The sequence below is a fragment of the Haliaeetus leucocephalus genome, unplaced genomic scaffold (genome assembly GCF_000737465.1).
Source record: "Haliaeetus leucocephalus isolate CR32 unplaced genomic scaffold, Haliaeetus_leucocephalus-4.0 Scaffold484, whole genome shotgun sequence".
Taxonomy (NCBI): domain Eukaryota; kingdom Metazoa; phylum Chordata; class Aves; order Accipitriformes; family Accipitridae; genus Haliaeetus; species Haliaeetus leucocephalus.
The window spans coordinates 1,908,381-1,935,722 of record NW_010972920.1 but is presented as its reverse complement, the minus strand read 5'-3'; the positions used below and the strand labels follow the sequence as shown (position 1 = coordinate 1,935,722).

Sequence of the window (27,342 nt, the reverse complement as noted above, 5' to 3'; positions counted from 1 at the left end):
GTGTCCAGCAAATGTGGTTATACATACTAGCAAAACTGTTCATTCCTTTAAAACGAGTCCCCAGGTCTGATGTTAAGGAACACCTAGGAAGGATAGGATGCTTTCCAGTGAGGGTGCTTGGCAGTCGTTCTTTCTGGCATGTTCTTCAACAAGGCATTTGGAAAGATGATTGGGGCGAGCAGAAGGCTCTGATCGCTTGCTGCCTTAGAGCTGCTGTGCAAAACTGCTGGGTTTTGGTAGTGCTTGTGCTTCCAAATGGCCGTTCACTTCACGCTGTAGTTCTCTAGAGAAACTAGTCCCAGACTCAAGTCCAGCTAACTCACACCTCTCCTCTAGCATCAAATGTCTTTTAACATCTAATTTTCCTCCTACAACCTTCCTCCCTCGAAAACGTGGGCCTATTCCCTGTCATCTGCTGCTGGTTTTAAGGAGAGAAAGTTGCTTTGTGATTGTGGTCAGCTTTCTCCCTGCTCTTCTGTCATAGACTCTAAGGGGATACTTCATGAATCTGGTGCACCAGCATGGAAAGGAAAACGAGGGTGGCCAGAGTGGGTCCACCAGGTCATGCGTGGATCTGCAGAGAGTGCATGGTTTTGGGAGCTGAGGCTTGCGGTGGGGAGAGGCTGTGAGCTTGGAAGGATCTCCTCAGGAGCTCTACTTTAACCTGAGCCAGGACTTAATTTTAATTTGCCCAGCACTGCGTTACTGCATTCAAGCCAAAGTCTCTCTCACCTTATCACAACGGACAAAGTTTCTCCAGATCTGACAAACCACTATTACCGTGTTTATATGTCAGACGATCGTTGGCGGATGTTCCCAGCCATCGGCACAGCAAGGTCTCTGTGTCGTGACCATCCCTGAGCGGGCACGGCGCATCGGGGTGGCTGTCAGCCGCTCCGAAAAAGGTTTTGGGGTGCCGGAGCGATGGCAGGACCCCACCTGTGGTGGGTATGGCCAGAGATGGCCCAAGTATGACAGCTGTGTTGGCTGTACAGTGCTGTAAAATAGAAGCAATTAGCTGAAGAGATTGGGACATAACCAAGGGCATAGCCACAGTTGGATGTTATTTAAAGAAGAGCTCCATATCCGCTGACATATAACAGCCTAGGTTGTAGTAATGTTTTTAAAATAAACTTTCCAGACCGGCGCTATGCAGTTTTTCATGCCTGTAGGGTTTTCCCTTTCTCTGCACGGTCAGTTCTGTTGAAAAATATTAAATTCCTGTAAAAGAAAACTCTCCTTTCCTGCTCACAGGACATGTTTCAAGTGATCTAACCCATGAGAGTAAAGACTCACTCAGAACATGGGTAGCGCTGGGTCACTATTTAGATACCCGCTTCATGAGTTAAATATTGAGAGGTGTCAGAAATGTGAATGGAGCTTTTACTTGAAAAAGAGGAGGATGTTTTAACTCGAGTGGTCACTGTGGATGTTAGATGACTGACGTGTGATTTAAGACTATCCTGGTCCTGATCTGGAGGAGAAAGTCAGAGGAACAGGGAATGGGAAAGGTTTGTTGTGCGCAGTGATGGGTGCTGGCTGATGGTCTTAGGGGGCTGGTTTAAAAAAGCCGTCAGAACATCACCTTTTGCCATCCGGATCTGGGCAGATCTCTTCAATACTATGCCCATATCTTCCTCGGGGAGAGGCTAGTCATGGACATGGTCTCAGTTTTAGGTCTGTCTCCTGCACCTAACTAAGCAGACATACCATGTTCTTTATCACTGGAAGAATATATTCACTGTTCTTCCCGCCTGAAAAAAAGGTCCCTCATCTCTTCAGCTTATAGGCACTGAACGTGGTTATGCTATGAGCACTGGGAGTGCTTTTTTAGTAACAAAGTATAAACACTCCAGCAAAGTACTGTTTAATATAAAAAATTTACGTCCTGCTTCCTTTGTTATGGTTGTGAGCACATGCTTTTGTTTAATTGGGGGTTCTCGAGTCCGATCCTGCTACTCTGCACCAAAAACCACCTCCGTTCACAAAATCCACTGGAGGCCAAGAGAAAGACGGGTTTTTTTCTGCTGGTGCCTTGCTAAAGTATTGGCAGAGTGTCACTGAGTGCCTGTCCCAGTGCTGCCGGCCAGCCAAGGCAAGCAGCGCACGTATGAGGAAAACAATGAGGACTGTTCAAGATGAGCTGGGTTGCTTTCCCTCCTGGGTCACCAAGTAAGCCCAGATCATTTGTTCTTTCCAATAAAATCAAATTGAACAGGATTAAAAAAAAGGTTAACCTTCTTTAAAATAGCAAGCCTTAAAAGGTTTGCCTGGTGTTTTTCCAAAGATCCCTTTCTTTGGTGGCTCTTTTGTTTCTTTGGTTTTTCTCCTGGCACTTGTGACCAGTGGATTTCCTGTGTTAGTTCATCAAAGGATTTCAAAAACAGAAGATCAGAGGTCTTTAAAAAGGAGTAAAAAATGAGGGCAGCTTTCTCCTTTCTATAGGGTCTGAGCTGTTCTTGTTGCTTTCCCCAAGGCACCCTAGGGTTGGGTGTTGAGGAAGATGCCTCCAGCACCAGGCGCGATCAGCAGGGCTCGGACCAGTTGTCACGTCCCGACTGTGGGATCCTGCAGTTGCTTCCTCTCCTAAATACAGGAGTTCAGATCTTGCTCTGAGACAGCAAATAGCAAATGTTACCTTTAGGCAGGCGCCGTATCTTGGTGCTTTCAGGTAGACTTCACTAAGTCATGACACCGAGAGTTATTTTCCAACAGCTGCTTGAAACTAAAATTAGGCTTCAGGCTGGTTTTAAAGGGTCATTTGGGTGTTTAAAGCTCTGTGCACATCCAAGCTGTCACCGGACACAGACGCGAGATGACTTGGCACACAAAGGTACCGATCTTGGCCTCCCACCACAGCAAAAGAAGTCCTGTGCTCTCGTAGCAGAGCAGTGGGACAAACGGCTCACACCGTCGCAAGCCGCTCTCCTGCTTTGCAGATGATCATCCGTCTGCTTGCCCTCTCCAAACTCTCTTGCTGCCATAACTGCCTCGTGCTGTGAAAACGGACCGTCGTGTTTTTATCCACGCTGCCGGGAGGCGGCAGGGTGTTGGGATGGTGCTGGGCATTGGACTTCTTGTCACTGTGTTACCTCATTAAAGAAATGGGAACGTATCATTATAAAAACAGCACTTTATAATAGGGTTTCATTTCTGTTTTTTAAGAGGCAATACGGAGCTCCTTCAGAACACTATAAACCCATTATAACCAAGATACATATGTGCATATATATATATATATTTAAAAAATAGAGAGTTTTACATATTGGGAGCTTGCTTATACTGTTTACAAGCGATTATGTGTATCTCACCAAATACTCTTTGCTGAAGGTGGTGCTCCCTGATTGTCTTTAGCTCATGGTCTGCTGTGTCAGGTACCTCTGTAAAGAGCTATTTGACTGGTGGCAGGACTGGGCTTGTACCAACTCAACCTCCGAGCACTATATAGCGTACACGAGGTGCCTGGTCTTCTGCCAGACTGCTTGCAAGTCTGCTGCGCCCCTTTGCTTACTGTATGCTGTTGTTTCCAGAGCTTGCCAGAACTGTACCGCTTACCTGTTTTCCCTGCGGAGGCAGGTAGTTCATCCTTTTAAGGAGCAATGTGTCCTACTCTGCTGTTTCTTAGGATGATTTCTGTTGGCCAAAAGATGCTGTAGAAGGAAACACTGCTTGTTTGGTATGCTTCTGCCCCTAGGCCAGAGCCCTGGCCGTTCCATAGGTATTTAGAATAATGAAGCTGAAGGTTGTCTGTCTCCCTTCACAGAAAGGTGCTGGATATCATCTGGATTTGTTCTGGGTGGCCATTCTGATGATCGTATGCTCCTTTATGGGTCTGCCCTGGTATGTTGCTGCTACCGTGATCTCCATTGCTCATATTGACAGCTTGAAGATGGAGACAGAAACTTCAGCCCCTGGAGAACAGCCCAAGTTTTTGGGAGTGAGGTATGTCAAACCAGAAAGGCCTTAATTGCCTCGTTTGCCTGCAAAGATCAGTTTGTACTATAAATGGTCTTGCTTCGAGCAGGACACGTGTAGAGGTTCAGGGGGAATAGCTCTTAGATTTGCTGTAAATCTTCAGATCAGCTGCTTCCTTACAGCTTTTTTTTGTCCGCAGAGGATATGTCTAGTTAGGAGTTTATCTGGCGTAGCCCTTTTGTAAATAGTCTCTCCTGAAAAGGAAGAAAAACGTTGTACTACCTGCGTGCCTGTAGACGGTGGAGAGCCTGTGCAAATGTGTGGCAGCGAAGGGGAGGAAAGGAAGGAAACTTTGCACTGGAGCTTAGACCATTTCTCGGTCTGCTTTGGGCACGCACGTTGAAGTCACCCCCAAATACACGAAGCTTAACAGAGCCAGCTCTGGTGCCCGTTGGACGCCGCAAAGTTGTCGTGAAGAATTTTGTGCTGCTTTCTTTGTATTTCCAAACCCGGCTGTGAGATTGAGCAGTGCAGGTCTCTGGCAATTCCTTGGACAAATCCCCATGTAACTGCTCAAAAGTTTATTCGGCCAGATCAGACATAGTTTTCCAGTGTTTGAGAAAGGAGAGAAATTTACTGCAGATTTCTTTATCCATGGAAATTAGACAGGCATTCATTAGCAAACATAATGGTAAAAAATGTAAATCTGTCATGCCTAGAGCAATCATCTCTACTTAATCAAGCCATTTTTTCTGTATTTGGTTGCCTTAATTAAGTGGTCTGAAGTGCTTTCAATAGGAGCACTTCTGGAAATCAGGCCACTTGTTTAGGTGACTAAATAGAAATTTAGTGGCCTAACTCCCAGTACTCCAAAATACTACTGGCAAAAGTATTTTTGGATGTAGGGAGCAGCTCTGGGTGCCGATGAAGGCACATGTTCAGCACCCCACCAAGGCCTGGACCATTTATCCAACTGCTGGAGTACTATGACCAGGACTCGAAATATGCTGCTAATCTAGGAGCGGAGAGCTAATGATTTGTTACCTATTTGCATGCTTTAAATACTGCCGTGCAGAGAATTTGGATTGCTAGTTAACAGTGTCTAATGTTTAACGTGTAAACACGCTCCTCCTTACTCAGTAGCAGTATTCTGTTGATCCACAAACAGCGGAGCTAAGGCAGCCTACAAAAACCGACCTGGTGTTTGGAAAAAGAGGTGTCTGAGGCTCGGTCAGGATCAAGATACCTGCCTGATGCTGTTGGTTTGTAATTGCCAGTCTGCTTTGAAAATGTGGCTGCAAGAACGAGTTGTGAGGCTTTATGTTGGTTTGGGGTACTCTGAGAGGGAGTAAAACCGGAGTGTAAGCTGAAGCCGTCCTGCTCACCTAGACATTTTGTTTCAGGGAGCAGAGAGTCACTGGAGTCATCGTTTTCATTCTGACCGGCGTGTCTGTCTTTATGGCTCCCATCCTGAAGGTAAGGACATCACCTTTTCTGCTTGCTTCTGCTCACACAGCCAAAGTAGGGCCACAGCAACCATCAGGCTGTTTTTATGCTGCTAAAAAAGCTCATCATTGAAGTGTGGGAAAGGAGATCAGTGAGAATTACTGATGCAGTTTTACAGTTTTCTGGAAGCTTAAACACAAACCTTTTGGAAGGAAAAAAAGAGCATCATCGTAGTGTGCTAGGTAGTAATAGTGTAGTGGCGAAGTTCAGGGCTGGTGGTCTTGGGGGCGGTGATTTTTTTCATTTTAAGATTTTTCTTCCACGTTTGCATAAAGTTAAGTTTCCTGTTATTCTGCAGTCTTAACGCTTCTGCTGTGCCTGTGTTTTATGGAAAATATATTGCAGATAAAGCTTAAGAGCCTACTGGTGGCATGACGGAAGGATGATTGGCAAAGCAGTAGAGTTGCTGTGTGGAAGACACAGGTTAACAGATGGATATGTAGTTTTAAAAGTACATTTGCGTTTATTTGAGTGCACGCACATCTTAACACACATATGTGAAGAAAATCTTCATGTGGTGCTTACTCATAGACTGCATGCATGGCCCACTGAGAGGAGGGGCTTTTGTTGAGAGAGAATACGGAGAACTGGTGGCGATGAGCAGAGCCTACAGCTGATCTATTAGTCCACGGGTACAGTTTCGGCCGAAAATCTTTGGCACCGTTGCCGCTGCCGTAGCGGAGCTGTACCCTGCGTGGTGCAGCTGCCGAGGCACACGCCTCAGCGGTGCGAGGCTCCTGCAGCTTGCCTCGCTGTTTTTAAAAAAGCCAGCACAACAATCAAATTTTGACTCTTTTAGGCTGGATCATCCCCAAATAGCACATCCCCTATCGCTCAGAAGCGATGCCCAGCACAGCAGTATGGAAAACGTATTTCTGGAGGAAGCAGTGCAATTAAATGTGATTTCTTAATCTCCTGCCGTTTTTTTCATATGAGTTTAGCCAAGGATCTGGACAGATGTGCTGCTGATGTACCATTTAATCTAGGTAGTTAGCTGTTTTGCAAGACTTGAAATTTGTTGGCACGTAACCACAGAGGAAAGCATCCTTAGTGGATCATCAGATCGTAAAAGCAAACTGGAAAACCTGCTTATCCGTGTCTTGTGGAGGATACTGCCTTCTCCAGGGATGATGATTTAAGTGGAGCCAAGTGCAGGCATACTGTGCAACGGGAGATGTCAGCGGCAGAAGTCCATCTCCATGGGTCTGTAGACCAACGGTACGAGCAGAAGATGTCAAAACAGTAACATACGTACTGAAACAGTGGCCCCGTGCATCGTAACTCCGTAACGGAGCAGAGGGGTGTCGGGAGAAGCGTTTCTGGAGGAGGCACACGAGGTTTGGTTGGAAGCTGCGGGGGCTGTGAGGCACAGTTAGATGCGAGCCTGGAAGGGAGGAGGCAGGCAGAGAGCAGTGACGCTGCCTTTGTATAAAGTGGAGAAAGTGGCCTTACAAAGTCATTGTGTTCCTACTCTTGATTTCTAAGGTTGTTTTTACAACTAGCAAATGTTTGTGTCATGGTAACAGTTTCCTCCTCTGCACAAACAGGCATTTCCGTGCCCTTAATTTAATGCCGGATTGTAATAATTCTGTTCGTTAGTTCATGTGACCTTTCCCTGCAAGATCTCTCTTTCTCTGTTCCACTGGGGTCTATTATTTCCCCTATTATTGCTTCATTCATTAATTATTTGTCTGTGCTTCCCCTAAGAACGCCTATGGGGAAGATCCTCGCGGGAGGACGCCTGAGGATAAATCGGCACGCTCCTCGCCCACGTGCCAGTGAGAAGTACCTGGCAGTGTTTCAGGACCTTTAACAAACTCCGATGGCAGGGTCTCCTGCTCGAGAGGACTGCTTTGCTAAATGCATTGCAGAACATTTAAGGCTTCTCATGCCAGCGGCAAATTGAACACTAACGATCCCAAATTCAATAAAACAGGCAATCCACAGAATAATCTCATCTTTGTTTTTTGTGGGTTTTGCGGTGTTTGTGCTGGTTTTGAACGTCCCTGATGTTTCTGCTCAGTTATGGCAGATCTCCACAGAAACATCCTCAGCCCTGCTAGGATAATGACAAGCACTTTCCTATAAATACATTTTTAATTCTGTTGGCTAGCAGCAGGTTTGCTCGGAGTGCCTGAGCCAGCAACCCCATAGTTAGTGAATACTTTGCCAAAAGAAAGTCTTCCAAAATGAATGCGCTGCTTGCTACTCTGCAGGATAATGTACTGAAGTTTCACCTAAGGATGATTTACAGGATTAATTATTGTGGAATGATGAAATAATATTTGAACATTTGCCTTTTTTTTTTTTTTTTTTTTTGAAACACAGAAAGAAATAGAAGGGGAGGGAAAGAGAGCAGTGTAAATGAACTAGAAAGCTAAACTCTGAAAGCCTCCTACCCAACTTGCCGAAGGAGATGTTATCTTGTCTCGTCTAATCCCTCAGATCCAGTGAGGGCTTTGAATCCCTTGGACACTCACAGCTACGTGAACCACGTGCTGGCTCCCCATCCCTCCCCACGACGGCACACGGTGAAGGCAGACAGTTGAACTGCGGAAAATTTGGCTTCTAATGTGAAATATCACCGCAGCTCACTCAAGGAAGCAAATAAATCCAACAGAAGGATGAATTAGCAATCGAGAAGCTCGCAGGAGGCGATAGGGAATGAGACTCAGGGGAGAGAAGGGAAAAATGTAGGCAGGGAAGCTTTGCTCTCGGATGCCCCAGATGAAACGTATGTATTCAGGATCAAGGCCTCCAGGGATATGTGCATGACACTGTGTTTCTGACCCAGGAATAATGCGGTGGGGAACACGATAAAACACAGAATAACTGCTGTGTTATTTGCCTCTTCAGTGAGTTACACGGACGGGTTGGAAGACAACCGGTTCCTGCAGCGGCGGTGCTGGCCGCAGGTTGCGTGGGAGCCTGGGCTGTGCTACGGCTGCCGTTCAGTGGCGGCCGCCCGTCACTGCACAAGGGCTTTCCTTCGGCGACCGTGGCCGAGCTCTTTCCATCCTTCTCGGGTTCAAATAAATCCCACAAAGGCCGTTATTCAGCTCCCGCGTGTGGTTTCTGCCCAAGAATTCCCGTTCACGCCACGCCACGCTGGCTGCGGACAGTTTCGTGGTGGGGCCGAGGAGCGCTTCCCCCTCTTGGCAAGCGGCGTGGGGGGGTTTGCCGTTGAGGAAAGCTTTGTGCTTCAGGTCGGAGGGACAGATCGTCATTCTGGGGAGCGTGTGTGTTGTTACTGTGCGCCTTCCTCGCTTCTGAAGGAAGGTGACGCTGGTGGCAGGACCGGTGATGGAGGAATGAGCAGCACTTAGCCCTCGAGGGAGCAGAAATTGATGTTTGAAAGGTCGGTTCCTGGCAGCGAAGAAAGTAACTCACGGTCCCGTATTCGTGATTAGTTATGGATTAGTGCGAGTGAAAGACGGAGCGGTCGGAGATTTGATTGGCGTGACTGTCATCACTGAGGTGGGACTCCAGAGAAGAGCCTTTCTAGATGGATTTCCATGGCTTACTGAGCCGGCTGTACCGCAGGACCATGCTGCCTTTTCTTCTTCTCTACCTTCTGCTTCTAGTCTCACCAGAAACCAAGAGGTGAAAAGCAGTTCGAAGCTTACTGAAACACGTTTACCCTGCCTCTTCTTTAATTTTCTGACTGCCTGGCACCGGCTGGCTTCGTTCCCTTTGGTTCTTGGAGAGAACGTCCAAGTCTCAGCGAAGCGGGAGAGCCCAGAGCGTGTTTGGCCCCTGCCCTGCTCCTCAGCCCTCCAGCGATTGCACAAATGTCCTTGCGGCTCTCAAAACACAGCAGAAGGGTTGCTCGCTTGATTGCTCTGCCTTGTGCGCTCGCAGGGGCAATTCGAGTCGACGACAGGCTCGGAATTTCGCGTGTCCCCTCCCGCGTGTTAACGGCGGATGGTGCGTGGGGAGGTTGTTCACTCAGTTTTTCTTCTCTTCTCTCCCCCCCGCAGTTCATTCCCATGCCCGTGCTCTACGGCGTCTTCCTCTACATGGGCGTCGCGTCCCTCAACGGCGTGCAGGTGGGTCTTCTCCGGCAGACGGCAATCCTTAACCACCGTGGGGTGTCTTTCGCAACCCTCCGGCCTTTCCCTTCTCCTTCCCCGCCTCCTTTTCGTTCCCAAGAAACCCCCGGGGAGGGTAGCAACTGCTGACAAACATTGCCGCAGGCTGGCTGTCCTGAGATGGAGACCCAAGGGGCAACGCTCCGCTCAGCAGGAGAGCAGCCAAGCCTGGCCCCTGTAAGCCACGAGGGGTCCTCGGTGAAGACCCGGGGTCCATCTTCCCCAGCGTACGCCTCCAGAGACCCCGGGCTCGCTCCCGGGATGTTCAGGTCCTCTGCCGGGGCGTCCGTCACAGACGGAAGGGAAACGAGGGAAGGTGATTTACGGCGGCGGGGTTGTTCGGCGATGTTAACGAGCGGGAACATTGCTGTTCGCCGGGGAGGGGAAGCCAAGCCCCCTTCTTTGTTGTTGAGGAAATATTACGTAAAAAGCCTTTCTCACAGCACAGTGTCTGTAATTGGCCCTAGGAAGCTGGAAGTGGTTTTGTTGCTTTCTGGCACCCTATTAATTGTGGCCTTTCTTGTTAGCGCTTGGTTGTGCTCTAACGGGAAAAGACTGCCTGTTCTGTGCGCACCATGAGAATTTCCTGGGGTATTCTTTAAAACAGCCCCAGCTTTCATTCACGGGTGTGAGATCAACCGGGTCTCAGCAGCAGGCAGCAATCCCGCGTTCGGGCAGGGGACAAGGAGGGGATTGTAATGTTCGCCCCGGGGTCGGTTCTCCTGGAGGGGATTTCCCCTGCTTCCCGACCCAGGTGGTCAGGGGACTGGGCAGCTTGTTTTCCTCCCATCAAGGATGTTTTTCACTTGATGAGAAATCCCGATTTTGGTTTAACTCCAAGTCCATCCTGTCCAGCACAGGGGCAAGGGACACGGCTGGAAAAGCGGCCCATCTTCCTCACTCTTCGGTTAGGTGCCTTTCTGTTCTCCACTGATGTGAGGTCTGCCCTCACCTCTGTTGACCTCTGCTCCCAATTTATTTGGGGAAAAAAATAACCCATTGATTTTAAATGCTGAATGTCTTTCCTTGGCAGGAGCGGGGCAGAGGAGGGTGGCAGAAGTGACCCAGAGTTTGATGCTGCCTGTAGTTTGGGCATTCATCTTGTTTTCTCTGTTTTGTGGGTAACAAAGTGCTGCCTTCGAGAGAAAATTCCCTGTGGCCGCAGCCGCAGCAGATCAGGCCCATTCTCTTGCAGGCAGCAGAGGATTTCCACCGATGCCTTGGTTCCTTGGTTTACACGCTGATCGCCAGAGCACATGGAGTCCTGCTCCTTAAAATAAAGGCACCTGAATGCTTTGCTTTGAGAGATGCTTTGCTCCTGTGTCTCTGTTTAGTTGCCGAATATAGTGTAGACCCAGGACCTTCACTTGAGATGGCTGAGTTAACGTGTTTAGCCCATCCTGCGTTAAGCACAAGTCAGCCAGGGTAGAGGAGCTGTGCTGGGTTTTCTGCTGGGTTTCTTCTATGGAAGGGAAGCAAGTTGATGCAAGGCCACACTTCATGGCAGAATAATGCTTTTGTATCTCTCTTTTGTGTACCCTGGGTGTCGTTTAAATGTCGGTTTCTTTTCCTTTCCAGTTCATGGATCGTCTGAAGCTGCTCTTGATGCCTCTAAAACACCAGCCTGACTTTATCTACCTGCGCCACGTCCCGCTGCGCCGGGTCCATCTCTTCACCTTCCTGCAGGTGGTGTGCCTGGCCCTCCTCTGGATCCTCAAGTCCACCGTGGCTGCTATCATATTCCCTGTCATGGTAGGTGACGTTCTCCTTCACGTCCCTGCCTTTCGCAGCCTGCGCCTTCCACTCACGGTCATACCCTCCCATGGACAGGCAAATCCAGCCTCTCCCTGTCAAATCCCTAGCTTGGGGCTCTGCCTCCATTCATGGCACTGATGTAGGACTACATGGGGTCAGCGTTGCCGTGGCTGCCTTTACATAAATCCTCTGGAGGAAAACGAGCCTGGAAAGTTAATTTTTTGCCAGAAAGGTGTAGTTAGCCTTGAGCGTTCCTGGCTGCCAAGGTTAGATTTGCCATGTTTTCTCCCTGAGCTGCACGAACGAATGAGAGGTGCGTAGTTTCCCTTTTCTAGTCCACGCTAATTACTGTACAGAAGATGTCTCCCTTGCTTTTTAAATAGCACAAATTGACAAAAGCAAGAATGAGGCTCACTGCTAAGAGGAGTGCCAAATGGATGGAAAGGATTAGCTAAATCAAGAACAAAAAAAGGAATGTCTTTTTCTTGAACTTGAGTAAAAAGATAATAATGTTGATACACGTGTTTCACATTGGAGGATGATATGTAAGTTTATAGGATGCATGTCCTCTATCTAATAATGCATATCAGAGTCATGTGAAAACTTATTTTGGATCTTGAGAGATAAAAAGTTCATCACACAAAAGAACTGTTTCTTAAATATACACTCTGCAGTCAGTCTGATATAGTATTTCTACATCAAGGAAGGGGAATAGTGAAGCAGCTCCCTGTGCGTTTAGATTATTACTAGAGGTATGGACAGAATTAGACCCTTATACCAAATAAAAACCAAACAAGTGTTGAGGGAAGTTCATATGTACACTTTGCCTAGGGCTTCAAAACCTGTGACCGTGGACCCTAAATGAGGGAGCACGGAGTAGATCCTTCTCCACCTCTGCACCTGACGTGTAGCTCAGCTGGAGCAGTTGGGAGGAAGGTGGCCGTAGGGCCAAACGGATGGAGCGTGGATCCCATGGGACCACAGCTGCACGCACAGCGGTTCTGCCGAGTCTGCTCTCTGGCTTGGAGATGGGTCAGGCTGCTGCAACGTCAAAGCTTCATGAAAGTCCCTTAAGAAATCTGGGCCTAATGTCACCTACTTTCAGGTTTACGGACAAGTAAAATTTCAGTTGCAGGTGCACTTATGAACTGCAGTGCTTATTTAAGGGAGAGAAGGAGGGGAAGCAGAAAACAGAACAAGGACAAGCATTTGTTCTCTGATGCTGGTGAAACGAGGAGAGAAAAGATGATGCAAGTAAAAAAATCCTCCAAATGTTCTTGCTGGGACACATGCTCATATATAAAGGCGTTAAAAATCAGCAGTTCCCACTGACACGCCATTCCATTGCATTTTCACGGCTGTGTTGTACTGCTGTTGAAAGCTGAATCTAATATCTGGACACTCTTTCTCTTTGTCTGTAATAGAGAGAATCTGAGCGAGCCCCAAGTCTGCTGAAGTTTGTTATAATGGTGCAAATTCAGTGTAGGTACAGTCACAGCTTAGATGTAGCTGGATCTGATGACGAAACCTCAATTATTTGCACTCGTGAACAAAAAGACTATAAATGTCCAATTTGTGAAGATCCAGCCAATAGCCAAACCTCTGTTTCTTTGAATGAAAAGCACTTTCAATACAGATGTAATTCATAACGGGATAATCATGGGCGTCTACATGGTATCTTTCCACCCCTGAGTAATTTCTTGCTTCCGTAATCACATCTTAAGTTACGCAAGTCAAAGCTTGAGATCCTTTCCTAGGAATCGTTTGTGCCATAGATCATCATTGCTCAGAACAAGCTCTTCACCTTAAAGGCAGTCGTCAGTTGTCGGGAATGGGTTACATCTTTTAGTAGCCAAGTCGAGCTTTCAGTCTGTCGGTGTAGCCTTTGGTGAAGTGTACGTGTGATCTTGGTAGGCGTCTGGTGGCAGTGTTCAACCCAGCGTCAATGTAAACACCTCTTTCAGACATGTCCCTTCTATTTTTTCCCAGTGCCTTTGATGGCAGTCTTGTACAGAAAAAGCTTTTCCTCCAGTTTCATGCAGCCACAATCCTAGTAAACTTTATTCTGCAGACTTCGAGGACACAGTTTGGCCTTTGTCTCATTTCTAAAGAGTTCTTATATCTGGGGAAGTGGCGAAAAAAAAGTAAAGACAATTACTCAGGCTGCCCCTGTGAACTTGCGTATGTAGGCTGAATCAAAAAATAAATGAAAATAGTCTTTTTTTTTTCTCTCTTTGTTGTTTTGCCTGATGCCTGTCAGTTGGATGTTAAAAGATGACCTTTGTCTCTACAGGAGTATTAAGTGATTACTTACTTTTTTCTGTGTGTTGCTCCTGTTTATTGTGGCATGAAGCAGTCACAGTTCAGACTTTCAAGTTGATAGAGATATCCCAGGTGTTCACCTTGTTCTCTTTATGTTCATTTACAACCAGAATTAAAACATGTGGGATGAAGAAGCAACATCAAGAGGAATGCACAGGGTGTTCCCAATTCAAGGTAAAATGTGACTGAGAAGTCCCTCTCTGCCTTTTCAGATCCTGGCACTTGTAGCAGTCAGAAAAGCCATGGACTACCTCTTCTCCCAGCATGACTTAAGCTTCCTTGACGACGTCATTCCAGAAAAGGACAAGAAAAAGAAAGAGGATGAGAAGAAGAAGAAAAAGAAGAAGGGCAGTATGGACAGTGACAATGATGATGTAAGGAGCTTTCTGCTCTTGTCAAATTACTCATTTCTAGCTAGCTAATCCCAGGGGACGGTCCATGCCCCTTGCCAGCTCTGGGGCTGGGGATCTCCCAGCCTCTTTTGAAGCCGACCAGCTCAGTCTTTTACTGCTGCAGCAAGTCGGCCCCAAACAAAACTTCTTTTCTAGATTGCCTTCCCTTTTCCAGACGTCACCAGCCTGTGGTAGGTGGTACTTGCATTGCCAAGAATGAAATCACACTTTCCACAAGAGCCCTAGATACCTGCTGAGATGTCATGCCCTTTGCTAGAATGCCTTTCATCACCCTGTCTTGTTCATCTTTCCCTCCTCCGCCTTTCTCCCCCGTCATTGTTTTTTACGTTTTAGGAGGAGAATGGTTTTCGCCAGCAGCTCTGTTATTTCTGAACATACTCTGGTTTTCTTTTTTTATATTCTTTTAATTACTCTTTTTAAAAGCACAGAAAGATGTGACTTGTCATATTGCAGGAAAGACTGCTTTCTCTTGATAATACTCATGACCTAAATATTTTCAAAGCATATGTGCCCTTCTGCAGTATACTCTGGTCCTACCTCAGGTTGCAGCATGCCCTAAAATAGTGACACATAGCTGCTTATGTCTTTACTAAGTGTGGTGACCTGACTAGACCAGATCCACGTGCCTTAGACTGCTCTATTTTTTATGGTATATATATATAAGAAGAAATGTAGTCCTCGTGCCTTTAAACATTCTCCTACCCAGGTCTAGCAGGAACTCAAATCCTATAAATTTATGTCGAAGTGCTAAACACACTGGTTATATAGCACTTGGTATAGCAAGTGTGAACTGCCTTCGGAGAGCTGGCTGCCTCGGTCAGCATTACCTTTTGCAATGTGAAAAGGGAGCTAGGCTTTAATAATTTTAGGCTACGCGGAGAGCAGTAAGCAGAGTGTCGCTTGTTCTGCTGATGTGACCGTCCAGGGTTCGTGAAGAAGGGCTTGTCCTGTGATGTGGGCAGAGGTAAGATCACCCTGTGATAGTGGTAACAGTGACCTCCCCAAGAAATTTGTCTGCCTGGAGAGCTTCTCGCGGCAAAACGTGAAAGTGGCCGCGCCGCTGCCGAACCGGAGGGTCAGGGGTGCCGTGGGGTGGTTGTGCCTCGCCGTGCTTTCGGAGGGTTTCTTAGGTTAAATCAAGCTGAATCCCAGCCGGGAAGGTTGGCTCTTATTTCAGACAGCAAACTCCCCTTTCCAGTCATTCCTCCAGTTCCTGGGAGGCCGAGGGCAAGGGTTTCCTGCAGCAGATAACTTTGTGCAAACTGAAATGAGAGAAAGCGCCCTACTGTACATAGCGAATAGTCAGCAAAGGTTTGACTCCATCCCCTCCTCTTGACCGATTTGAATCCAGCAGCGTCCTATCCCGAGCCGTGGCTCCCGTATTGCTGGTATGTTTTAAGCTTTCTCCTCTCTTCTCAGGCTTTTCATTAAGTTCATGTACAGTAATTGATCTAATGGGTAAGAGATTTTACGTAAAATGTTGGTTCTTAACTCTTCTTGGGGTTTTTTTTCAGCACTTGCTTTTACCAGCTTCCTGAATGTAAACCACTTGACATTACTGGTTTGCTTGTTTTCACCCTTTCCCTTCCAGAAATATGCCCCCACAAAGTTAGGGCTGTGGGATTTGGCGGGCAACACACTGAACAGAGTTCAGCAAAGAGAATTGCTGGGTGGTGCTATTGCAAGTGGTGTTAGATGAATGAGTACAGCAAAACCTGGCATTAGTGGAAACTGCTCTCAGCGCTAGTTAAGACTCACCTAAAGTTCTCACTGGGGCTTTGCTAGCAATCAGGGGCAGCGAAAAAGGAGCTGCAAAGAAAGATTTTCAGTAATCTCACCATTTTTCCCTCCAGCGTGTCTTCACAAAGTGTGAATTAGTGCAACTAATTGCTGCATTTGCCTAATGAAAACTCAAGGGCCTTGATTTTCTTTCCAATTTTATGTCAAAAAATGCAGTATCCAAGAACGGCCAGACAGTTTTTTCAAAAAAATCTCGGGCTAGTATATTTAGTTGCAGAGTCAGAAGTGCTGTGTAATTAATGGTCTCTGCTCCCCTTCAGGGCATTTTCGCTGACTGCAGATGCTTTTTCCATCTCTCTGTTCATTTTAGATGGTGAAGTTTGAAGTAGACCCTGAGCGTCAGCATTGCCATTCCACAGACCTCTTACATTTATTTATTAGCACTGAAACGCTGTCGTTTCGAAGATGTCCAAGAGGTTACCCAGCTCTTATGCTCTGCTTACAGCATGGCCCCAAATGGATGGGGGACCTTAAGACGGCTTTATTGCCTCAGTGCTTTTCTGCGAAATCATCTTTGTTTGAGCTATGTTTATCCCTCAGCCTCGTAAAAATACTCCTGAGGAAGCTTTTTGCTATTGGAGTGTGAAATACCGCACTGGGTGTCAGTTATGTTAAAAAATAATTAAAAAAAAATAAATAAAAATCCAGGGAGAGCGATTCTCTGGCCTCTGTAATGTTGTCATGCCCTGACTTGAAGGTCTCCCTCCCTCCACCCCAGCGTTACGCTCAGTGCTGTGTCTAGTTGTCTCCAGGAAAAAAGATGCGTTAACGTTTCTGGCAAGTCTCACCTTGCTTCCTTTGCCAAGTTATGCAATATCAGCCTTTCCTTGGTTATGAGAAGTTACTTTTATTTTAAAAAAGCAAAATAATTCCAAGTACCTTGTCGTGAGTGTCAGCAGGTGGATGATTGAAGCCGGCGGGGTATAAGTGGTGCTGGTACCCAAACGCCGGGCGACCCTGCGTACGGCTTTTCTCTGCACTTGTGCCTCTTCTTGACCGCTTTGCTCTTCCTCCTGCCTGGCTGGGAGTACCGAATTCTTACAAGGGCCCTGGATTTGATGAACTATTTTACTGTAAATAGAGGTGTAACTGAGACTGGGTTTGACTCAACTCAAATAAACAGGGGAGTTGAGACAGTCCAGCTTAAGGAACCTCTGCCATATCGTGTCTGGCCCTCGTCCTTGTAGAGCAATTGGGAAGAAAAAAGGGGTTTGAGAGAAATCACAGCAGGATAAAACATTTTGATGAGCTTTCACAGAAGCCAGTGCCCTGCTATTTCTGCCTACGAATGCGTTTTTGCATCTGTATTTCCTGCAGCCAACTCCAAGCTGAATTGGATGGTGTCTTATAAGCTGGTGGCAAAGGAGCTGGTGAGGTGGGGAAAGGGGAAGATAACGATTACACAAGGTTGTTCTTTAAATCCGTTTTACTCTCGTAGTGTGAAGGAAGAGGGAAAGTGGGGTGCAGTGGGGAACCAGTGGAAACCAGCGGGCAACTAAGCTGGAGGATGCTTTTTTATTTTTTCTTCTTTTCTTTTCCTCATTCCTACAGAAACTATATGAAGCATGATTTTAATTTGTGGGAGACAATAAGAGAGCGAGCAGTGAAAATATTCTAAGACCTTTTACACGTTTCTTTCACAGTCTGACTGCCCCTACTCAGAAAAAGTCCCAAGTATTAAAATACCAATGGACATCATGGAGCAGGAACCTTTCCTAAGTGATAGCAAACCTGCTGACAGTGAGTAGAACTAACCTCTTGCATGCCTGACTTGCAGTACAAAAATATATATATATATATTTAGAGTGATTTTTTTTTTTTAAATTAAAAAAAAACCCTTTCCTATTACTTGAGAAGTACTTTTTCTTGTTCTTTTTTTTCTCTTTTTTAATTTCCAGGCCTCTGATTTATGACAGATTTTGGTTTTGTGAGCTTTTTTCTTTGCTCTTTACAAAATTGTTGTTGTTCCTTCTGGTGCCTCCAGCTTAAGCGCTTTTATCCAGCTACTAACAGGTCTCTTGGCCACTCACTCTCTCCTCCTCTCTTTTCTGACCTTTCCCATTTTGTGTTAACTCTGCTGATGGTTTGAATTTTTTTTTCCCCCCTCTGAGCCTAGTGTTCTGGATTTGCAGCATGTCTAAACTGCATCGCTGTCCTGTTACTGTTTGTTTCCTTAGGTGCCAAGCAGTTGCAAAAATCAGCGCTTAAAAGAGTAATTAAGCGTGTCATTGATCCGCATTGCGCATTAAACTGACAAGGCAGTGATCAGTTGACCATTAACGTATTTCCCTTCTTAGGTGATTTGCTTTTGTGCTATTCTGTTTCTTTTTAATTTCTTACGTTAATATCTGTAATTGATTAGGATGATCTTCATTTTCAGTCATTTTCACGTTTCATATTATAGTCTTTTAAGTGAGGAATCGGGAATAACAACTGACCTCAGCTTTTCTGCCTTTATGCTGACTTTTTAAAATACCATGAGCAATGGGTGCTACCTGGAGATAAATACGCTGTTTTGTTGTGAGACAGGAGGGGAGAAATATGAATTATAGTAATAAGTGAGTACTGCTGCAAGGCTGGTGATTTCTAGGAGTAGGACCTAAACCCACAGATCTCGAGATCCTTAAACTCTCCTTTGCATTTAAGAGTTGGTACCCAAGTCCCCTGCCTTTCGGTGGCGTTTAGGTACCTTGGGCAATCCTAAGCATTGCTCTGTGGTTTTTAGGTACAGGAACACTTAAAGATTGGCATTATAAAACAAAGCCAAAGAGAAAGGGACGTTTCCCTGACTATTTAGATATTCTCAGTGTTTTGCTGATAAGGAGAAGAAAAGGAGCAAAATCAGGCTCAGACAACCAAACAGGTCCTCCTAATTTTTCTGTAAAAATGCACTGACGTGCTAAAAATGAATTGCATCCCAAATGTTGTTATACGGGATTTTATGATCAGGTGCGTTGTTTTCAGCATCTTTAAGGCTGAAATAGTTAAGGAAAAGTTAATTCTGCCGCAAACCTGTTTGTTGGAATGCTCTTGGAGACAACACAGGCTAAATCACCCATGAGCCAAGGAGTAGTTGGTTTGCGTATTTGTACGTTTTTATAATCCAGTAATTGATTTGCTAGTTTTTAGTCAGAAACAAGGCAAAAAAAAAAAAAAAAAAGGGGGAAAAAGAAGAAAACCAGGCCCTTGGATTAGAAAAAGTAGCTGGAATCCAGCAACACTGTGGTGTTGTCCTTAAATATTAACTACGCTCTGCGATTCAAAGTATATTACTAATAATACTACTAACATTAGCTTTCCTTCAGCAATAGCAGGAATAGGTTTATTATTAACAGAGAGTATGCTTCCCCACGTTGGGTCAGGAAAGGAAAGCCGTTACAGGCAACAAACCACCTATTTTCTCGCAAGGCGTTTGGGTGCGACAGTGAGGAGCGCAGGGTAGCTAAAGAGGTGTAGATGAAAGGTAAGTGGTGAGACCTACAGGTGGTGAAAGTCTTGGGAAATTAGTCTTTTGGTCGTGTTGGCAGTTCCAGGGTTTTTATCTCAGAGCAGAGAGAGAGAAATTGAGAGTTTTTATTTACAAGCTGTGAAATTCACCTGGCAGGCAGGCAGCAGTAAAAAAGCGTTGCCAAATAGATGAGAGTGTACCTGAGAAACTGAGGCTGGGCTTGAGAAGCCGTCCGTGCTGCAGGCAATGACAAGCAAGACTTTGTTCCCTCCCCGACAGGAGAAAAATCACCAACATTCCTTGAACGCCATACGTCGTGCTGATACAATTCCTTTCCTTCAGTCACACACCATGCCAAGGTAAGCACCCAAAAAATGCGCTTTATAATGATTCCTCAAAAGCATCTCAGTACGCCGAAAGTCAACGAGGCAAAGTTTCTGCCCCCCTATAGGAAACTCTTAAAAAGCACTTTGACAGTATTCCCTGCGTTGGGTTGTAGCATCCCACGTTGATAACGAACACGGCCTTAACGGCGCGTGGGATGGGGAGCCTGAGGACTCTGCTGTTCTTGGTTAGACCCCACCTGCAGTACCAATGGCTGGTTCGGGGTCTCAACCAGAAAACAACGCAGAGCAACTGGGAGGAGTATAGGAAACGCGTCTACAGGGGGAAAATTAAATTAATTGGGATTGTTCAGCCTTTTAAAAAAAAAAGAGAGAGAGACAGCGAGAGAAAATTGCGGTTATGCTTTCCTTCAGTCATGTAACGGGATGTTGCAAAGAGGAAGTAATCCGTTTTCCCATGTCTGTGGTGGAAAATAGAGTAAATAATAACCTTAAATTGCCACAAGGAAGAGTTAAGGAGCAATTTCTCAGAGCTGCTCAGCCCCTTGAGGCCACCTTGGACCTCCCAGCGCCAGGAGTCGGGTCTCAACCAAGGCAGCAGTAGTCCTCTGAAATGTCAAAGAAGGATCTACACTTCCAGGTCTTAGAGAGCGTGTGAAATTAATCTCAAGGGCTATAACCGGATTATTTCAAAGGCATTTTATGAGCGTTGCCACAGCTTGGCGCGAAGCACAGGTTCTGGATACTTGGAGCTCCTCAGTCAATGAAATCGGTGGGTTTACCTCCTGACATGAGCAGTGTTTAGACCAACTCATTAAAATAATCTTACGTGATGTACAGGCCTTACCTAAAGAGCGGCTGTATGCTACCACCACCTGTCAAGGTTATTTACCTGGTATCTATATGGTGCCGGTTTCAGAAAGCTGTACAGCGTGAGCTAATGCGAGGGAACCGATCCTGGGAGTCGAGCGTTTGTTCCATTTCTCGATGTGCCACTGTCTGTTGGGCATCCCGCCAAGCCCTAGGATCTGCAGTTTTCCCAGTTCATGCCAGTCGCCCCTCTGTTTTGTTTGCAAAATGCTGGTTTTTCTCTCGCCAGCTGTGGATTATTCTTTTTTTTTTCAGGATTTGGTCACTGGGAAGCTGTGCTAGCAGAAGTCCTGAGCACGGCAGACCACGTTAAGAATTGGCCGAGAGGCCTGGAGGGAGTCCCCACGCTTACCTTGTCTTTCTCTTTCTTCACAGCCCTCCACGAACTCCAGTAAAAGTTGTGCCTCAAATTAGAATAGAACTTGAGCCTGAAGACAATGGTTATTTCTGGAGGAGCAAGGGAACAGAAACTACTTTGTAATTTGTCTGTCTGTTAAATCTTTTATGGAATTTATTTTGTCACTAGCCAAATATTAAAACGCTCTCTGCTCCCCACCTGCATAGGTAAATGAGACATCCCGCGCTGCCCCTCCGCCCTCGCCCCTGCGGATCTCCTCTGATCCCTCCTCACCCCGTTTTCCCACGCCGACCAAGACTCGTTTTGCCTTCTCTGTCGCTTTGTCGTGCACGCGTCTTTCTTGTTCGCAAGCAGAGGGCAGAAGTATTGAGGATATCACACCATACCCGCGGGGAGATGTCAGGGGAACTGGCATTACTTTAGTTGTGAATCCCTGTTTGTTTGTTTGTCCGTTTGTCGTCTGGCAGAACAAAACTGACCTCCGGGCTAATTGGATGTCTTGCTTACACTGCTCGAAGATGCTGGAAAGTGCTGCTAATACTAACTTGCTCTTAAAGCCTGTACTCGTAGTTAACAACAGGAAGGAAAAGGAAAAGGTACTTCACTCCCAGCACAGACAAACCATTGCCATCGTTGTAGCATGTGTTTTGAAATGTCCCTTTCCTATGCAATTTTTTTTAAAGAAACACTTTAATGGACTTAATCCGTCAGGTACATGGAAGAGTGTTATTTTCCTAGATTATTTTGTTTAAATTATGGGGGCCTAACCTATGACTTTTTTTTGTCAATTTTTTTAACCTTTTTTTAATTACTGTAAAGAGAAATGAATTTTTCCTGCAGCAGGAAACGTATAGTTATGAGTAGTTCTACCTCTTATTTCTAGATGCCAGGCTTTCTGTAAAAAATGTATTGTACCATATATAATGTGATTTTTAAAAAAAAAAAAAACAAAAAAAAACAAAACAAAAAAACAACCACAAAACACAAAACCACAACACCACACCACAATCTCCAGGACATGGCATAGGGCTGGATCGGTTTGATTAACACCTTCTACTCTGAAGCATCTGTTTTACTTAGGGTTATGTTATTTAATTATTTTTTTTAATAAGTAATCTAACTTCGCTATGAAGGAGATGGGATGTAACTTAAATCTCTTGTGATCTAGGAAGAGTCTTAAATGTAACGTTGGTAAGCGAAATGCTGACCAGCTACCGACATCAGTGGACAGATGCTGATTGTATTCATGTTGTTGATTTCCTACGTGGTATTGTTCGAGTTATTTCTCTTGAAACATCGGTGTGTGCGCGCGTGTGTATGTGTATACATGAGAAGACCCCGGGTGCGCTTCAGGCGCGATGACGGCGCGATGGAGGAGAAAGACAGCTGAAGACGGCCCACTGGGATGCTCATCCCGATGCTCGTATTCGCCAGGCTCAGAAACATCTGCATCCTCTAGCATCCCACCTCTGTTTACCATCGTCTACAGAATTTACCCTAAATCTTGACTGCTCGGTCCTAGATCCCGCCATCCGTACGCGGTGACGCGTCAATACCAAGCAGGGTAGGCACGGGCACGCCCGTGCTTTTGGTTTTAAACCAAGCGAGCAAATACCACCGTGGGAGAGATGATTTTTCTCTCTGTAGCATGTACACGTATGTACTTGTGTGTGCGTAGAAACGTGCGTTTGGGAAATTGGGCTTCACCGAGACATTTCTTTGATGACACGTGAGGACTACATGTAACACACTAAAAGCTTCATAAAAAAAAAAGAAAGCAAGAAAAAAAGCCCAGCTATAAGGGGCTAATTCCCCAATGGAGAAAATCCCACTGCAGAGGACAGGCGTGTTGCTACCACTTTTGTCCTTGCGAAACCAAAGTCCGTGTTGGTTAAGTAAACAGAATTTCATGATGGTGCTGAGACCTTACATGCCAAATTTTAGCGTCTACTCACTCGTAGTAGCCCGATCGGCAACGGGAGGTGCAGAACAGGGCTATTCTTTTCTTTCCCAGATGTGCTGTAGAAGCAGCTGGCCACCTTACTTTCCCAACAGCGCTTTGGTTAAAGGGTGAGTTGACGGGGACCGTGGTGGTTAGAGCTCGACCTGCCGCGAGCCGTCATTGCTGCAGAAAGACGATGGAGCTGCCGAGGCGCCCGCACAGCGCCGCACGTGCGCACACCTCCGTACATTCCCCGGCTCGTTCTCGAGGGGTCTCGCTTTTGGCTTACGAAAGGTGTGTCCGCTCTCAGATCGGCATCCCCGGCACCCAGCCCAAAACCCGCTTCCCAAAGCCTCGGGAGACGTCGGGAGCGGCCCGAAAAGGAGCGGTTCCGTGATGCTAGCTGGAGGACAGATAACCCGGGAAGCGCAATGCCGGCTTCAGCCGACGTTTCCCATCCCTTAGCGAACACAAGTCCCTGGTTCCCAGAGGGCAAACAGACTCGAGCGTCGGAGCTGCTTGTGTTTTACCTAGACCTTGGGTTTGTAGGAATCCCAGTGAACGGAGGGAGGAAAGATCAAACCAGATGAATGGAGAGGACCGGCTTTCTTGCTCCCGGTAGGCTTGGCGGGCAGGGTGCTGCACCCACGCAGCTTCCCATCTGCTGGCACCTGGTGATGCCTCTCCACAAAAATGAGGTCTTCCACTTCGGATCCGTGTTAAATGTACTTGAAACGTATTGACTGCTGATCTAGATCTTGCTCTTTTCTTTTTTCTGGTGTTTTTTTTATTTTAACCCAAGGGAGCTGTCATGCAGAGGGCGGCGTTGCTGAAGGGACAGGATAAAGGTTTCTGTAGCTTTCCATGAAAAACAGGCAACTCCGGTGACAGGAGCTGGAAATGTTCCCTTTCCTGGTGCCTGGCACTAGCACTTCATGGGTGGTTGTGTCTCTTTTGTTGGTTTTTCCTTTAAAAAACAAAAGAAAACCCAACGCAGAGAGAGCAACCGAGAGCTCTGCTGGCACCAGGCGTCGGCGGGCATCACAAGGGAAGTGTCGCTGCACTTCGTAGACCTCTGAAAATAACTAAAACTTCTTTTCAGTCAGAACTGGGTATTCTGTGGGAAAAGCCTGGGTGAGCACTTCTGGGCGTAGGCACGGAGACGGACCCAAAGCCCTCTGCGATCCGAGGCGGCCGTCAAGGAATGAACTTCCCAGAGCAAAACAAAACCAGGTCCCAACTCGCGGTGGGACCCCGTGGCAGCCACCAGCTGCAGCCAGCGTCGTCCCAGCCCCGGGAATGGGGTGGCCGTCTGCCTCTGTAGCCCACGCTTATTTGTCATCGTGGCCGATATGTCTTTGTATTTTTATTTTATTTTTTTTTGAATCAACACGCACTTTCAGATACTTCTATTATTGTTTTTAATTTTCGTAAGTCTGTATTTGCTTTGGAGGAAAGAATAAAAACTTAGTATAAAATGAAGTGGATCAAGATGGTGGAACAAAAAGGAAAAAAAGCAGAAAACATTTCAATATATTAAAATGATTTTTTTTTCCAGTAATATAAAACACGAAATTCCTTATAACATTATAGTATTTTACAGTTTTATGAAGCTTTCTATTGTGACTTTTATGGAATCAAAAGATGAAGATGATGAGATATTTTAGCATTTATATTTTTCAAAATTAAATGTATACTGAAAATAAAGTAACTTTATGCATTTATGGGAGAGCGCGTGTGTTCGTTTTTCCTCGTTATATACTCAGTCTTGTTTGATTGAATCGAGATCCCTGTATCGCTGTTGTAATCGCTATTTCCAAGGGAAGATGCTCCAGGGGAAGAGGCGGCTTAGGAAAGGTCCCACAAATACATGTGAAAAATGCAGGGAAAGGCTCTTAACAAACCATAGAGGAGTTCAGGATGTGTGGCTGTAACACTGAGGTTTAATGATAGAAGTACTCTCTCTTGAGATAATATATTGAAGCTTTCGGGGGAGCAAAATAGAACTTGTTCACAAATAAAGGTAGCGAGACCCCAGTCCCACCTCCCTAAGTCAGTGGGCACGAGGCAGTAACAGAAGGCGGCAGCCAGGTACGAATCCAGCCCCACTGCAGCTTTTTTTTGTGGGGGTCCTTTTTCAGCCCGTTCCTTGCTGGGCACCACATCGGCAGCAGAGCATGAGCAGAAAGGTGCTTGGGGTGGGGGGGGGGTCCCCAAGACCCTGGCGATGGAGCGAGGGCAGCCTCGCCGACCCCCCCGAAGATTGTTTTGAGATGTGGAGAAGGCTCTCGAGGGGCTCAATGCCGCAGGACCCCGAGTCGAACCGGGGATTAGACAAGATTGTGGAAAAAGGGTCCGGTAACAGGGGTGTGCCCCCTCGCACCCCAAACCCAGGGATCGTGGTGGCCGTGGTGGTACCCCACCGTGGTCCCGCGGGGCTCCCCAGCACCCCCAGATCCACATCCTCCGGGGGCAACAGGGAGGGATGCTCACCGGCTGCCATAGGTGTACGAGGATAACTTCTGGTGACAGCTAGCAAAACAAAGAGCAGGTTGGAAAACGATGAAGACCATTAGAGAAACCCTCGGCTAATTTTTCAGCAGACCGTGGTGGGAAAGGGGCGAGCCCCCGTCAGCTCGCACATTTGGGGGGGCTGTGCATGGGAGCAGGGCTACCCCCGGGGCCGTCTGAACCCCTTCATCCTTTCACGCGGGTTTTTCTCGTTATCCACTGGGCAATTCCCTTGTGTGACACCGCGATGCTGAAGCGTGTGAGCTAACGCACGCTCGGCCCTGCAACATCCCTGTGGCGTTGGGGTGGTCCTTCCTGTTAAAGAATTTACGAACGTGGGTTTCTCTAGGTTTGCTTTATTCGCAACTCAGCGTTGGGCCAGCACCGCAGTGAATGGCACACTTCCAAAAGTTTCCAAACCTTATATACACTTTTGCCACCCATTGTCCCAATCCAAAGTCTCTGTAATTTCCCAGCCAATGTCTCTGTAATTTTCCAGCCGATTCTGTGTTCTCATATAGTTATCATCCATCATCTTATCTCATCCATTCTCCATTCTCATGTCTCGGTTCTTCTGGGATTGGTGGTCACAGGCAGAAAGTCTCCAGTCACCATCATCACTTATCTTCTTACACTTCAAAGGTACCTATGAATTTCTAAAGAAACTACTCAGGTTATTTTATTAATTTATCTTATTCTAAAGTTAACCACTTACTCCCACGTCTCAGGTTTAAGGTGTATGATCTTTCCTCTGTTGATGCAGCTCGACTGGCTTTTAAGCCAGCCGTGAAGAGGGAGTCTCATAAAACAATTAAGCAGCTCATAGATAATTGTTTTATATGCACCTGCATTCTATTAATCATATCTAAACCAATATCTAATCATTAGTTATATGTCTAATATGAATAGCCTTAAAACAATAAGGCGAATAGTCTTAAAACAATGATGCTTAAGGCCTAGTTCCTTTTACATCCCATAGGTCTCCCCTTCGATAAGCACCAGCCTCTGCATTTTTGCATCAGAAGAAGCATTTAGAAAATGGTCGACACTGCTCGCACAACGTGACTGGAGCAGTCGCGGTGGCGTGCAACCGCCACGCACGGCCTGGGGAGACGGGTTTGCGCAGCACCTTCCACCTCCCGGGACCTGCGTGGGTGCTTTGCCGTCGGGCGTTGGGCAGGGTGAGAGCGAGCCGGAGGAGATGTTTGCCGAGGACCGGCGTGGCGAAGCCGTCCTGCGTGGCTCGGGTACGTGAGCCTCTGGCTTCGAGCTCTCCATAGCGGTGCTGCTTCACCCAGGAGGTCCCGGAGCCACACAGCATCTCCCTGCCCAACTCTACCACCTGTGGACAGGTCAGGGTGTAGCCCAGAATGGCCATGAGCTTCTCCAAGAAATCTCTGCTTTCTGGGCTGAAAGTTGTCATAACCAAACTTTGCTTCTTGCACTGGCTGTTCCTTGGCCAGGAATGTCAGTGAGGACGTGGGGCTGGGGGAACAGCAACCATCAACACCTCTCCGGCTCCACCAGCATCGCGAGCAGCCATCCCAAAGATGGAGAAAAGTAGTGGGGCACCAACTCCTCCAGAAACCCCGTCCCTCCCTGCCACAGGAGGAGCTGGGGTCATTAAAACACTTTTTGAGCTAACTTTTTAGTAAGGAATATGGGTTGTGTCTTCTTGATGCAGGGGCGGTGCTGGACCACGGTGCAGGTCCCCACAGCCTTCTCCCCTTGGCTGCTGCTCTGCCGTACCTGACCTGGCAGGCTTGGTTTAGGCAACACCAAGCCCTACACTCTTAAACTGGGACCAAAAGCCATATATCTTCCAGCATCTCTCCCGTTTTGTCATTGTGGAAAGTGTTTTCTGGCATTTTGGGACTCTACTATGTTTTGGGCAGCTACTTCTGCCATGGGGTACCAGGGTTATCCCTTGAGGAAATAAATGACTTACTCCTTGCAGCTGCAGAAAGCCCTGGGTGTGAGCTGGGTGGCATAAGCATCACCTGTGAGCTGGTCCCCTCCCTCATAAATTGCTGGTTTTCCTCCTGCAAGTTAGCCAGAAACCTTTGC

The 27,342-nt window shown here is 46.7% G+C and overlaps 1 protein-coding gene across 1 annotated transcript in view; it reads left to right on the top strand.

Annotated features, from left to right (window-relative positions):
• The window catches only part of SLC4A4 (solute carrier family 4 (sodium bicarbonate cotransporter), member 4), a 158,739-nt gene extending 137,677 nt beyond the window's left edge, over window positions 1–21,062 (top strand). The window contains exons 18-25 of the mRNA XM_010575495.1: window positions 3,764–3,942; window positions 5,319–5,391; window positions 9,402–9,470; window positions 11,091–11,264; window positions 13,802–13,963; window positions 17,446–17,542; window positions 19,530–19,609; window positions 20,840–21,062. Of these exons, the coding sequence (XP_010573797.1) occupies window positions 3,764–3,942; window positions 5,319–5,391; window positions 9,402–9,470; window positions 11,091–11,264; window positions 13,802–13,963; window positions 17,446–17,542; window positions 19,530–19,573 (798 nt within the window). The 3' untranslated portion in view covers window positions 19,574–19,609; window positions 20,840–21,062. The remainder of the gene's footprint in view (window positions 1–3,763; window positions 3,943–5,318; window positions 5,392–9,401; window positions 9,471–11,090; window positions 11,265–13,801; window positions 13,964–17,445; window positions 17,543–19,529; window positions 19,610–20,839) is intronic.
• The last annotated feature ends 6,280 nt before the right edge of the window (window positions 21,063–27,342 follow it).